This window comes from Amblyraja radiata, chromosome 3 (genome assembly GCF_010909765.2).
Source record: "Amblyraja radiata isolate CabotCenter1 chromosome 3, sAmbRad1.1.pri, whole genome shotgun sequence".
Lineage (NCBI taxonomy): Eukaryota > Metazoa > Chordata > Chondrichthyes > Rajiformes > Rajidae > Amblyraja > Amblyraja radiata.
The window spans coordinates 105,707,740-105,722,912 of record NC_045958.1 but is presented as its reverse complement, the minus strand read 5'-3'; the positions used below and the strand labels follow the sequence as shown (position 1 = coordinate 105,722,912).

Below are 15,173 nucleotides of genomic sequence, written 5' to 3'. Positions count from 1 at the left end.
GAGGAGGAGGCAAAGTCAATCAAAGGGGAGTGTTGCGCAGACGTGGTGGACCGGTACCAGCCGCTAGGACATGGAGATGACCAGCACTGGGCCCAGCCGCCAGGACATGGAGATGACCAGCACTGGGCCCAGCTGCCAGGATATGGAGATGACCAGCACTGGGCCCAGCTGCCAGGACATGGAGATGACCAGCACTGGGCCCAGCTGCCAGGACATGGAGATGATCAGCATTGGGCCCAGCCGCCAGGACATGGAGATGACCAGCACTGGGCCCAGCTGCCAGGACATGGAGATGACCAGCACTGGGCCCAGCTGCCAGGACATGGAGATGACCAGCACTGGGCCCAGCTGCCAGGACATGGAGATGACCAGCACTGGGCCCAGCTGCCAGGACATGGAGATGACCAGCACTGGGCCCAGCTGCCAGGACATGGAGATGACCAGCACTGGGCCCAGCTGCCAGGACATGGAGATGACCAGCACTGGGCCCAGCTGCCAGGACATGGAGATGACCAGCACTGGGCCCAGCTGCCAGGACATGGAGATGATCAGCATTGGGCCCAGCCGCCAGCGGGTCAGGCAGCATGTCTGGAGAAAAGGAATAGGTATCGTTTCGGATCGAGTCTGAAACGTTACCTATTCCCTTTCTCCACAGATGCTGCCCCATTCTACAGATTTACCAACCTCGGACTAAAAAAAATTCCTCCTCATCTCTTTCCTGACGGAATGTCCTTTTATTCTGAGGCTGTGACCTCTGGTGCTAGACTTTCCCACTAGTGGAAACATCCTCTCCACATCCACTCTATCCAGGTCTTTCATTATTCGGTAAGTTTTAATGCAGTCTATCTTCCTATTCCTTTTCTCCAGAGATGCTGCCTGACTCGCTGAATATAGACTTCAACCCCAATCAGCAACTCACTCTCACTATCTTTAACAACATCCCGTCACCTGCCTCCTTCCCCTCAGAGTTAAAGGATGTTCCTTTAGAAAGGAGATGAGGAGGAATTTCTTTAGTCAGAGATGGTGAATCTGTGGAATTCATTGCCACAGAAGGCTGTGGAAGCAGTGAATTGATATTTATAAGGCAGAGATAGATAGATATTTGATTAGTACGGGTGTCAGTCATGAGGAGAAGGCAGGAGAACGGGGTTGGCAGGGAGAGATAGCAGCAGGGAGGGCGGTCACGGTGGCGCAGCGGTAGAGTTGCTGCCTTAAAGCGAATGCAGCGCTGGAGACCCGGGTTCGATCCCGACTAAGGGTGTTGGCTGTACGGAGTTTGTATGTTCTCCCCGTGACCTGCGTGGGTTTTCTCCGAGATCTTTGGTTTCATCCCACATTCCAAAGACGTACAGGTTTGTAGGTTAATTGGCTTGGTAAATGTAACAATTGTCCCGAGTGTGTGTTGGGTAGTGTTAATCTACGAGGATCGATGGTTGGTGCGGGTCCAGTGGGCCGAAGGGCCTGTTTCCGAGCTGTATCTCTAAACTAATCTTAACTAAACACCAGCCATGATTGAATGTTTGAGTAGACGTGATGGGCTGAATTGCCTAATTCTGCTCCTATCACTAATGAACATATGAAGCCATTTCACATTGTCAAAGGCAGGTGTACACACTTGGCTGGGGTCATTACTCCTGCTGTCCAGGCACTCTCTGAGAGAAGGAGCTTTACCTATGTTATCAATGGAGAAACAGCGTTTGTCAAAAATGATGTTCTGGTCCTGAATGTCAGACTTGAGCTGGACACAGTATGAAACCCAGATGGAGGTGTAGGTCTGGTTGAAGTAGCAGGCGTCCCTGTCAGGCAAGTAATTCGGACATTCTCTCCAATCCGCGTTGCTTCTGCAGAAACAGTCATCGGTTAGAACTTCAAGAAACAAGAACTTATTCAAAAATATTAAACGACTCAACACTCGGCATTGACATTGCAGACTCTGCAACAGAGTGCTCCGCCAGTAATTATCTTGTCAAGAGACGGGTCAATGGACAGTCCGTCAACATACAATGTCGGACAAAACACACACGTGCTGGAGTAACTCATCGGGTCAGCCTGCATCAGCGGAAGGAATGGACAGATGACTTTTCACCAAAAAAAATCAAGTCAAGAGTGTTTTATTGTCATATGTTCCGAAATCGAGCAATTAACCTTTCTGTCTCTTTTTCTCACAGAGAGTGGTGAGTCTGTGGAATTCTCTGCCTCAGAGGGCGGTGGAGGCAGGTTCTCTGGATACTATCATGAGAGAGCTAGGTAGGGCTCTTAAAGATAGCGGAGTCAGGGGATATGGGGAGACGGCAGGAACGGGGTACTGATTGGGGATGGTCAGCCATGATCACATTGAATGGCGTTGCTGGCTCGAAAGGCCGAATGGTGTACTCCTGCACCTATTGTCTATCATCTATTATCTATTGTCTATTGTCTGTCCTGGGCCTCCTCCATTGTCAGAGTGAGGCCCAGCTCAAATTGGAGGAACAATACTTCATATTTTGCTTGGGCAGCTTACACCCTAGAGAAATCTTAATTTCTCTAACTCTTGCTTTCCCTCTTTCTCCATTCCTTCCCCTATCCTAATTCTCCGATGTTTCATTGTCCACCTGATTAAATATTACTGATTGCATGCCTCGTTGTCACCTTTCCCTCCGCCAACAACGATCCATTCCACATTTCCTTGAGCATTGTCCCCTTTGATCTGTGTTTTTACACCTCACCCTTCCATATCTCTATGTCTCCCTCTCCCCTGACCCTCAGTCTGAATAAGGGTCTGGACCCGAAAAGTCACCCATTGCTTCTCTCCAGTAATGCAGTAAAGATTTATGAGGATGTTGCCAGGACTAGAGGGCCTGAGCTATAGGGAGAGGTTGAGTAGGCTGGGTCTCTATTCCTTGGAACACAGGAGGATAAGGGGAGATCTTATAGAGGTGTATAAAATCATGAGAGGAATAGATCGGGAAGACACACAAAGTCTTTTGCCCAGAGTAGGGGAATCGAGGACCAGAGGACATAGGTTCAAGGTGAAATGGAAAAGATTTAATAGGAATCCGAGGGGTAACTTTTTCACACAAAGGGTGGTGGGTGTATGGAACAGGCTGCCAGAGGTAGTTGAGGCTGGGAGTATCCCATCGTTTAAGAAACAGTTAGACAGGTACATGGATAGGACAGGTTTGGAGGGATATGGACCAAGCGCAGGCAGGTGGGACTAGTGTAGCTGGTATGGGGAATTTGATTAAAGGGCCTGTTTCTACACTGTATCACTCTATGACTCTATGCCTCAGCAAGTGCCAGAAACAGTTTGCAGTGTGAAAGAACTCACAACAGATCCAAAGAGATATCATTCACTGTCGCCTACTTACAGTAGGTTTGTCTCAGTCCAGCTCCAGAATTAGACGGCTTCTCTAAATCTCCAGCACAATGCTAATCTTTTTGCGGTTTTGTTTAGTTTAGAGATACTGAATGGGAACAGGCCCCTCGGCCCTCGAAGCTGGAATTCTTTGAGGAAGTAAATAGCAGGAGAGACAAGAGAGAGTCTGTAGATGTTGTTCACCTAGCGTTTCAGAAAGCCTTTGATAAGGTGCCACATGTGAGGCTGCTAAGGAAGATGAGAGCCCAGGGTATCAATAGGCAGATACTAGCTTGGACAGCAGGTTGGCTGGATAGAAGAAGGCAAAGAGTGGGTGTGAAGGGGGCTTTTTCTGGCTGGCTGCCAGTGACTAGCGGAGTTCCGCAGGGGTCGGTGCTGTGGCCGCTACTCTTCACGTTGTATATTAATGATTTAGACGAGGGATTGAAGGCTTTGTGGCCAAGTTTGCCAATGATTCGAAAATAGGTGGAGGGGCAGGTAGTGTAGAGAAAGCAGGGACTCTGCAGAAGGACTTGGACAGGTTGGTAGAGTGAGCAGAGAAGTGGCAGATGGAATACAGTGTAGTAAAGTGTCTACGCCTTTATTCCTACTACCAAACTGCAGGATTCCACACTTTGTTACGCTGTATTTTCTAATTTGGTATAACAGCTGAGAAGAAACTGTACCTGAATCTGGAGGTGTGCGTTTTCACACTTCTAATCCTTTTGCCCGATGAGAGAGGGGAGAAGAGGGAGTGGCCAGGGTGCGACTGGTCCTTGATTATGCTGCTGGCCTTGTCGAGGCAGCGTGAGGTGTAGGTCAATGGAAGGGAGGTTGGTTTGTGTGATGGTCTGGGCTGCGTCCACAATTCGCTGCAATTTGTTGCTATGCTGGATGGAGCTGTTCCTAAACCAAGCCGTGATGCCCCCAGTCTCTCCAGTTTCCTCCCACATCCCAACGATATGCGGGTCAGAGGGTTAATGGTGTAAATTGCTCCTAAATTGCTCCTAGTGTGCGGTGGTAGAATCTGGGGAAGTTGAAGGGAATGTAGGGAGAATAAAATGGGCGGTGGCAGGATCAGAGACACGGCACGGTGGTGCAGTGGTAGAGTTGCTGCCTTACAGCGAATATGGCACGTCGGAGACCCGTGTTCGATCCCGACTACGGGTGCTGTCTCTACGGAGTTTGTATCTTCTCCCCATGACCTGCGTGGATTTTCTCCGAGATCTTCGGTTCCCACATTCCAAAGACGTACAGATTTGTTGATTAATTGGCTTGGTATAAATGTAAAAATTGTCCGTAGTAGGTGTAGGATGGTGTTAATGTGTGGGGATCGCTGGTCGGCGCGGACCCGGTGGGCCGAAGGGACAGTTTTCGTGCTGTATCTCTAAACTAAACTCAACTAAAAACAGGGGATTTATGGTCGACCCAGACCCTCGGTTTCCAAGGGACTGTTTCTTGGCTTAACATTAAGTCAAGAGAGTTTAATTGTCACAGGGATAGGAAAAATGAAATAGTTACTTGCTGCAACTTTACAGGTCTAAGGTTATTTAATTGTCATATGTACCATAAACAGAACAATGAAAATCTTACTTGCAGCAGCAAAACAAGTCTATAAACGCAGTACTCATAGATAATAAAAAAACAAAAAAATTCAATAAATTATTTTCAAAAACTATAAAAGCCCAAAATCCCTAGTGCGACCAAGTCAATTTGTGTGTGCAGTGCTCAAGAGCCTGATGGCTGCAGGGAAGAAGCTGCTCCTGAACCTGGACGTTACAGTTTTCAGGCTCCTGTACCTTCTTCCCGATGGGGGGAGTGAAATGAGAGCGTGGCCAGGGTGGCGTGGGCCTCTGATGACACTGGCTGCCTTTTCGAGGGCCATTATCAGTGGCGCGGTGGCGCAGTGGCAGAGTTGCTGCCTTTACAGTGCCAGAGACCCGGGTTTGATCCTGACTACGGGTGCTGTCTGTACGGAGTTTGTACGATCCTCGCGTGACCTGCGTGGGTTTCCTCCGAGATCTTCGGTTTCCTCCCACACTCCAAAGACGTACAGGTTTGTAGGTTAATTGGCTTGGTATGAATGTAAAATTGTCCCTAGTGGGTGTAGGATAGTGTTAATGTGCGGGGATCACTGGTCGATGCGGAATTGGTGGGCTGAAGGGCCTGTTTCCGCGCTGTATCTCTAAGCTAAACTAAACAAAAAAATGAACACCAGAAAAGTATACAATAAATGATCAGTTTTTCCATGTAAACCAGACTATAATATTGCAAGCCAAAGCAAGCAAGCAAGCATGCACTATTTATATCTGTTACACCATGTCTATGATGCATTGCCTTCAGTTCTGGGCACCATGTTACAGGAAAGATGTTGTCAAGCTTGAAAAGGTACAGAGAAGATTTACGAGGATGTTGCCAGGACTAGAGAGTCTGAGCGACAGGGAGAGGTTGTGTAGGCTGGAACTCTATTCCCTGGTTGCAGAAGGGGATGAGGGGTGACCTTATAGAGGTGTCCAAAAGCATGAGTGGAATGGATCGGGTAGACGCACAGAGTCTCTTGCCCAGAGTAGGTGAATTGAGGACCAGAGGACAAAATGTGAAGGGGAAAAGATTTAATAGGAATCTGAGGAGTATCTTTTCCACACAAAGGGTGGTGGGTGTATGGAACAAGCTGCCAGAGGAGGTGGTTGAGGCAGGGACTGTCCCAACGTTTAAGAAACATTTACTCAGGTACATGGATAGGCCAGGTTTGGAAGGATATGGACCAAATGCGGACAGATGGGACTAGTGTAGCTGGGACATATGGGCTGGTGTGGGCAGGTGTGGTGGAAGGGCCTGTTTCCACACTATTATTCTATGACTCTATCTGATACAATCCCTCTATAAACATAATATCTGCTTACTATCCACTTCACGACCCGATGGCCTGAGCTATAGGGAGAGGTTGGGCAGGCTAGGTCTTTATTTCTTGGAGCGCAGGAGGATGAGGGGTGATCTTACACAAGTGTATAAAAACAAAACCCAGACGACATAGGAACACAAGAGGCTGTGTTTTCATTCAGAAGGTGATGGGTATGTGGAATGAGCTGCCAGAGGAGGTCGTTGAGGCAAGTGCGATAATAACATTTAAAAGACATTTGGACAGGTACATGGTTAGAAAAGGTTCAGAGGGGTATGGGCCAAACGTGTGGGCAGGACTAGTGTAGATGGGGCATCGTGGTCGATGTGGGCAGGTTGGTCCAAGGGCCAGTTTCCGTACTATATGACTCCATGGTACTTGGATAGGAAATGTGTGGAGAGACGTGGGGCAAAGGTGGGCAAATGGCACTGCCTTAGATGGGGCAACTTGGTCGACAAGGAGGAGTTGGGCCGAAGGGCCTGTCTCCATGCTGTGACTCTACTCTCTTCAATCTCGTTTCTACCTGCAGTACTTGAGTTGGATTTGATAGTGTTTATGTAGAGCATTATCTGATCTAAGTGGATAGTATACAATATAGTTGGAAGATCAGAACTACACCCTAGCCTAGGAGTGGGCTATGCAGTGGTCGGATAACAGCGGGGAAGAAGCTGTTCCTGAATCTGGTGGTATGTGCTTGCAAGCTTTTGTATCCCCTGCCCGACGGGAAAGGGGGGAAGAGGGAATAACTTGATTGTATTTATTGTGGATTTAAGAGAGAGTTAGATAGAGCTCTAGGGGCTAGTGGAATCACGGGATATGGGGAGAAGGCGGGCATGGGTTATTGATTGGGGACGATCAGCCATGATCACAATGAACGGCGTGCTGGCTCGAAGGGCCGAATGGCCTCCCCCTGCACCTATTTTATATGTTCCATCTATGTTCTATGTGTAGGAGCATAATTAGGCCATTCGGCCCTTCAAGTCTTCTCCGCCATTCAATCATGGCTGATCTATCTTTCCTTCTCAACCCCTTCTCCCCATAACCCCTGACACCCGGTATTAACCAATCTGATCGAATTGGTTATTACGCATAACAAACCTCTTCACTGTACCTCGGTACATGTGACAAAAATAAACGAAAAACAACACAAAGGCAAAGCATCCGTGGAGAATAAAATAACGGTGCACAAAACGATTAACGTGTCTTCATCACCACTCACCCCTTTGTGTAAAAGAATCTGAGCTGCCTTGGTTGAGTCAGGTTTTGGTAATTGCCAGCGCTCCATCGGCACATGAAGGTCTCCTGCTCTGGTGAGCGGCACTCAATGATGCTCGGCCTCTCCAAAGGAACTGCGGCAGAAGAAGAAGAAGAACGTGAGAGGTATGCGGGGAATGGAGGGATGTAGATCTCACGAAGGCAAGTCAGTGTTGGTCTTGGCCTCCTCCTGCACCTATTTTCTATGTTTCTAGTAAACTAATCACTGGTTCGTATCCTCCATTCCCTAATGCATGTCAATATGCCTATCTAAAAGCTTCTGAATCGCCACCACCAATCTACTTCTACCACCACCCCGACAGACAGCCTGTTCGATGAAAAATAAAAGTTATTAGTGTTTTAAAAATGTTGAGATTCTCTCTCCTGTCAATCACACCATAAAGGCCATGCCCCTTCTGGTGGGAGGGGGCTATAAAACCCAGAAGTGTGGGCGTGGCTCAGTCTCTGCAAGATGGAGGAGAGAGAGGTCACGACTCTCTGTCTTTAGTGGCCTTGCAACCTGCTTGAAATGGTATGAAACTGCACTTGAATTTGGTGGCCTTGCACCCTGCTTGAAATGGAATTTCAAGAAATAGCCGTGAGTCAACTACCAGCCGTGAGTGAGTGAGCTGCCAGCACAACAGGCTTGAGTGATTGAGCCGCCAGCCCAAAAATCTATTCGGCCCACAATGTCCTTCAGCCCACAATGTCCATACTAGCCCTCTGGAAACCAGTCCATTCAGCCAACAACACCCATACTAGCACTCCAGAAAGCCCCCCCCCCCCCCACTGGCCACCAATATTGGAATTAGTGGAGTGGTGGGATATTGCGTTGGGGGACCAGCCCTCCCGTGCGATGCTGGGACCCAACGGGTCCCACTTAGTCTAGTATATATATATATATATAGTATATATGTCTATCTTTGGTTTAAACTAGGATCTGCAGTTCCTTCCTACACCTTGTTTGCCAGTCTATTTTCTAATGAGAATAATAACAGCAAAGCCTGGCAATCTTTCTCTTGTCTAACCCATTGAGTGTACATGTTCTATATGCAGCAGCTTCTACCCAGCACAACCACAATCTGCATCCACAAGCTGCCACTGAGAGCTCTCACTGAAACACTGCCAAACTCATACAATCTTTAAATACCGTCTCCAGAAAACTCTTCCACACCAAATCCCACATTCCATGGGTTCTAACGTTCATTTCACCTCCTATTGATTGCGGTGTCGGAAGGAAGACTCTTAAAACGTCGCTGAATTCACTGTAATTGCCGACGTCGTAGTAAACGCATCTCAGTCGTATGACGTACTGCTTCCCTGTGGCAAAGCTGTACAGCGGCTGTGGGGGAGGTTGGCCGGGCAAGGTTTCCATCTGCAAAGACAGAGAAATTCAGCAATCTCCCGTACCGTAATCTATTACAGGTGAAACTACCAGGATGGCACGCTGATGCACCGATAGTGTTGCTGCCTCACAGCGCCAGAGACCCGGGTTCAATCCTGACCACGGGTGCTGTCTGCATTGGGTTTGTACGTTCTCCCCGTGACCTGCGCGGGTTTTCTCTGGGATCTCGGTGTTAGTGTGTGACGGTCACGGGTAGGCACGGACCCGGTGGGCCGAAGGGCCTGTTTCCGCGCTGTATCTCTAAACTCAACTAAAGACCGGATGGTCGGGACTTAATTGGAATGGGGCAGCCTCAGATTGTCAGAACACCTCTGCAATCATTGTTTTGGTTTCATCCCCGGAGAGGGAAATGTCAGTGCTTCGATATGCCTCGGGTGTACTGAATGCAAGGCCCACCATCCCAACTGATTGCTACTGAGGTCACCTCTCACCTACCAACATCCATTAAACAAATATGAAATGCATGTCAACAATCGGAGAGTCTAGGACCAGAGGTCGCAGCCTCAGAATTAAAGGACGTTCCTTTAGGAAGGAGATGAGGAGGAATTTATTTGGTCAGACAATAAACAATAGACAATAGATGCAGGAGTAGGCCATTCGGCCCTTTGAGCCAGCACCGCCATTCAATGTGATCATGGCTGATCATCCCCAATCAGTACCCCGTTCCTGCCTTCTCCCCATATCCCCTGACTCTGCTATTCTTAAGAGAGGGTGGTGAATCTGTGGAATTCATTGCCACAGTAGGCTGTGGTGATCAAGTCAATGGATATTTTTATTAGAGATAGATTCTTAATTAGTATGGGTGTCAGGGGTTATGGGGAGAAGGCAGGAGAATGGGGTTAGGAAGGAAAGGTAGATCAGCCATGATTGAATGGCGGAGTAGACGTGATGGGCTGAATGGCCTAATTCTGCTCCTAGAACTTATGAACATGAATTGAGGAGAGACACCAATGTCTTTTCAACTAACTTAATTGATTGGGATGAGATGCTGTGAGCAGGGGTAAAACCTAAAGATTTTATGATGATTTCTCCCAACCATCCTTTATTCCCTTAATCCTGTATCTGTGCACTGTGGATGGCTTGATTGTAATCATGTATAGTTTTCTTGTGACTGGATAGCACGAAACAAAAGACCTTTTCACTGTATCTCAGTGCATGTGACAATAATAAATGAAACTGAACCCAGTGTTATTTTTATGAAAGTCCACACCAGTAATGTGATACTGATGTTTATAAAACCTAACTAGCTAATTGATAATGTAAATGGATGAATTATAACATTTATTTGTTTGGACTTAGAACTCAGTTAATCTATTACAAGTTGTTCCCAACGTGAACACATGTGCAGTAACTCAGCAGGGCAGGCAGCATCTCTGGAGAAAAGGAATGGGTGATGTTTCGGGTCGAGACCCTTCTTCAGACTGTACACACACATATATATATATATATATACATACACACACATACATATGCACACACACACACACACACACACACACACACACACACACACACACACACACACACAAACACACACACATATATACACACACATATATACACACACACACACATGCACACACACATATATATACACACACACATATACATATACACACACATATACACACACACACATATACATATACACACACATATACACACATATTCTGTGTGTTTTGTTGCTTTTTATTGGTATAGTCAAATCAAATTTTTCGTATGTTGCAAAACATACTGGGCTAATAAAGTATGATTATGATGATATTTCACTTAGGCAGCTTACAGCCCTGTGGTATGAATAGTGATTTCTCACACTTCACCCTGGCATTCCCTCTCTCTCTATCCCTCCCCCACCCAAGTCGCACTGGATTTTCATTTTCACCCTACAAACAGCTTACAATGGCCTGTTCCCTTTATCATCGTTACTTTTTTGCACCTTTCATTCATTGTTCTTTTATCTCCCCACATCACCGTCTATATCTCTCGTTTCCCTTAACCCTAACCATTGAAGAAGGGTCTCGACCCGAAACGTCACCCATTCCTCCTCTCCAGAGATGCAACCTGTCCTGCTGAGCTACTCCAGCATTTTGTGTCTATCTTCGATTTAAATCAGCATCTGCAGTTCCTTCTTACACATGACTACAATTGATCCATTTACAGTGCAGAGATAAATGATAAGGGAATAACGTTTAGTGCAAGGTAAAGCCAGCAAAGTCTGATCTCGGATAGTCCGAGGGTCACCAATGAGGTAGATAGTAGTCCACCACTGCTCTCTGGTTGTGATAGGATGGTTCAGTTGCCTGATAACAGCTGGGAAGACACTGTCCCTAAATCTGGAGGTGTGCGTTTTCACACTTCTGTACCTCTTGCCCAATGGGAGAAGGGAGAAGAGGGAGTGGCCTGGGTGCGACTCATCCTTGTTTATGCTGCTGGCCTTGCTGAGGCAGCGTGACATACCATAGAACTAGTGTGAACCAGTGATGGATGGTCAGTGTGGACTTGGTGGGCCTGTTTCCATGCTGTATCTGTAAACTACACAACTGCAGACTTTGACCCAAAGTAAAGCATCTGTTCCCTTGCAAAGACCTGACTGAAGATACATACCACATTCCACGTGTCTGTGTCGCTGGGCTTGTACTGGATTTCAAATTTGAGTGGGATGTGGCCAGAGCTGGCATCAAGCTCAGCTGAAACTTCCCACCACAGCTGTATGTCCATGAACAACCCCGACTGGCTGATGTTCAAGAGCGACCAGTTCAAGGAGATTGGGGTGTCTGGCTTTACTGTAAGAATGAGAGAAAATAGTACAGAATGTTACAGTGAAATGGAAACACAACAGGCTGCAGATGCTGGAATCTGGAGCAAAATACAAAGTGCTGGAGGAACTCAGCGCCTGTGCACGGAAATGAACAGACGATAGCTCCACAGATGCTGCCTGACCTGCTGAGTACCTCCAGCACTTCGTGCTTTGCTCACGTTACAGTGAAAACCAGCAAGTTATGTATTAAAAATAAAACTCTGGTTAATATCAATACGTTTATTTTTGTTACTGTACGCCTGAAATGCTAACGGCTGCATGTTAAATTGATTAATTGAGTATCACTGCACGTGTCAACAGAAACAATCGCTTGTCAATTTCAAAGACCTCCCACAGCAACCGTGTTCTTAAGAGACAATGACGTCTGATTACTGTGGGAAGGTTACGTGGAAACCTTCCCTCCCGGACTGTTTGATTTTCCAAGACAGCTTTTTCCCCAGCCAGTTACCAAAGTAACTTTTAAGTGGTCGTCCAATTCCCAATCAAAATCACATTAGAACCATTTTGGCCTGCGTACTGCAAAAGACTATTCCCTAATTCATTACATGTTACTGAATAGTGAAAGGCCTGGATAGAGTGGATGTGGAGAGGATGTTTCCACTAGTGGGAGAGTCTAGGATCAGAGGTCATAGCCTAAGAAATAAACGGCATTCCTTTAGGAAGGAGATGAGGAGGAATTTCTTTAGTCAGAGGGTGGTGAATCTGTGGAATTCATTGCCACAGACAGCTGCGAAGGCCAAGTCAATGGATGTATTTAAGGCAGAGATGAATTCTTGTTTAAGAAGGAACTGCAGATGCTGGAAAATCGAAGGTAGACAAAAATGCTGGAGAAATTCAGCGGGTGAGGCAGCATCTATGGAGCGAAGGAAATAGGCAACGTTTCGGGCCGAAACGTTGCCTATTTCCTTCGCTCCATAGATGCTGCCTCACCCGCTGATGAAGAATTCTTGATTAGTATGGTTGTTAGGGGTTATGTGGAGAAGGCAGGAGAATGGGGTTGAGAGGGAAAGATAGATCATCCATGATTGAATGGTGGGGTAGATTTGATGGGCCGAATGGCCTAACTCTGCTCTTAACTCTTATGAAGGTCATCAACTTGTAGCATATTTACCAATTTCAGCGAGTACAAAGCACCGATGGTCGTGTGTGATGCTATCCAACTTTAGTTGAACACAGTATTCGGTCTCTGATGTGTGGGTCTGATTGAAGTAGCAGCGGTTTTCTCTGGCGATATACTCTGGACATTCCCTCCAGCTGGGACTTTTCCTGGACAGAAAATAACCATCAGTCACCAGTCTTCAGTGAAATGGACACGTAACAATTCCCTGAGTTAAGTGCAACACTGGTTAGGTAGACGCAAAAAGCTGGAGTATCTCATCGGGACAGGCAGCATCTCTGGAGAGAAAGAATGGGTGACGTTTCGGGTCGAGACCCTTCTTCGGACTAAGAGTCAGGGGAAAGGGAAACGAGAGATAGAGACGGTGATGTAGAGAGATATAGAACAAATGAATGAAAGATACACAAAACAGTGACAATGATAAAGGAAACAGGCCGTTGTTGGCTGAGGGCTAGGTGAAAACGGGTTACAGACAATGAAACTCAACACGACGACTTTCAAGCTGGTACGACAACTTGGGTGGGGGAGGGATCGGAGAGAGGGAATGCAAGGGTTACTTTAAGTTAGAGAAGTCAATGTTCATACCACTGGGGGTGTAAGCTGCCCAAGTGAAATATGAGGTGCTGTTCCTCCAATTTGCGCTGTGCCTCACTCTGACAATGGAGGAGGCCCAGGCTAGAAAGATCAGTGTGGGAATGGGAGGGGGAAATGAAAGTGTTTGGCAACCGGGAGATCAGGTAGGTTGAGGCGGACTGAGCGGGGGTGTCCAGCGAAACGATCGTCCAGTCTATGTTTGGTCTTGCTGATGGTTATCTTCTTGACTTCCTCTTGTATTGCTCCATCATTTACGGACCTCTCCTTTCACTTCAGTCACCTTTTGTAAAACTTCTCTCTATTCTAAGTTTTGATATTTATTATTCGCCGCCTCTCAAGTCAGTACTTGTACCTGAGTTGCAATTTCCCAGTTTCACTAAATCCTCCCACTGATTAAAGTCCTGGCCATCAAAGAACATCAAAGAGGAGGACGACTGAACTTTGGTGCCTTCCCTCACAGTGGGAAACTTTGATACCGCTGTGTGGGGATGTTTATGTTTATCGTGTTCTGTGTTCTTTATTTTATTCGTGTGGCTGTATGGTGACCACAAATTTCACTGTACAAATTGCTGCATGTGACAATTAATGTCTATTGTCTCTTGTCTAGCTTCTGTTCTGGTTGGGCGGCATGGTGGTGCAGCTGTAGAGCTACTGCCTCCTGCCAGAGACCCGGGTTCCATCCTGACTACGGGGTGCTATCTGTATGGAGTTTGTACGTTCGGCCTGTGTCCTGCGTGGGTTTTAGAAACATAGAAACATAGAAATTAGGTGCGGGAGTAGGCCATTCGGCCCTTCGAGCCTGCACCGCCATTCAATATGATCATGGCTGATCATCCAACTCAGTATCCCGTACCTGCCTTCTCTCCATACCCTCTGATCCCCTTAGCCACAAGGGCCACATCTAACTCCCTCTTAAATATAGCCAGTGAACTGGCCTCGACTACCCTCTGTGGCAGAGAGTTCCAGAGATTCACCACTCTCTGTGTGAAAAAAGTTCTTCTCATCTCGGTTTTAAAGGATTTACCCCTTATCCTTAAGCTGTGACCCCTTGTCCTGGACTTCCCCAACATCGGGAGCAATCTTCCTGCATCTAGCCTGTCCAACCCCTTAAGAATTTTGTAAGTGTCTATGATCCCCTCTCAATCTCCTAAATTCTAGAGAGTATAAACCAAGTCTATCCAGTCTTTCTTCATAAGACAGTCCTGACATCCTAGGAATCAGTCTGGTGAACCTTCTCTGCACTCCCTCTATGGCAATAATGTCCTTCCTCAGATTTGGAGACCAAAACTGTACGCAATACTCCAGGTGTGGTCTCACCAAGACCCTGTACAACTGCAGTAGAACCTCTCTGCTCCTATACTCAAATCCTTTTGCTATGAAAGCTAACATACCATTCGCTTTCTTCACTGCCTGCTGCACCTGCATGCCTACTTTCAATGACTGGTGTACCATGACACCCAGGTCTCGCTGCATCTCCCCTTTTCCTAATCGGCCACCATTTAGATAATAGTCTGCTTTCCTGTTTTTGCCACCAAAATGGATAACCTCACATTTATCCACATTATACTGCATCTGCCAAACATTTGCCCACTCACCCAACCTATCCAAGTCGCCTTGCAGTCTCCTAGCATCCTCCTCACAGATAACACTGCCCCCCAGCTTAGTGTCATCCGCAAACTTGGAGATATTGCCTTCAATTCCCTCATCCAGATCATTAATATATATTGTAAATAGCTGGGGACCCAGCACTGA

At 46.9% G+C, this 15,173-nt stretch overlaps 1 protein-coding gene across 1 annotated transcript in view; it reads right to left on the bottom strand.

The window, feature by feature from the left end:
• The window catches only part of ghr (growth hormone receptor), a 118,897-nt gene that overhangs the window by 15,339 nt on the left and 88,385 nt on the right, over nucleotides 1-15,173 (bottom strand). Inside the window, exons 4-8 of the mRNA XM_033018512.1 lie at nucleotides 12,822-12,976; nucleotides 11,497-11,675; nucleotides 8,700-8,862; nucleotides 7,453-7,582; nucleotides 1,672-1,841 (exon numbers count right to left, since the gene is read on the bottom strand). Of these exons, the coding sequence (XP_032874403.1) occupies nucleotides 1,672-1,841; nucleotides 7,453-7,582; nucleotides 8,700-8,862; nucleotides 11,497-11,675; nucleotides 12,822-12,976 (797 nt within the window). The remainder of the gene's footprint in view (nucleotides 1-1,671; nucleotides 1,842-7,452; nucleotides 7,583-8,699; nucleotides 8,863-11,496; nucleotides 11,676-12,821; nucleotides 12,977-15,173) is intronic.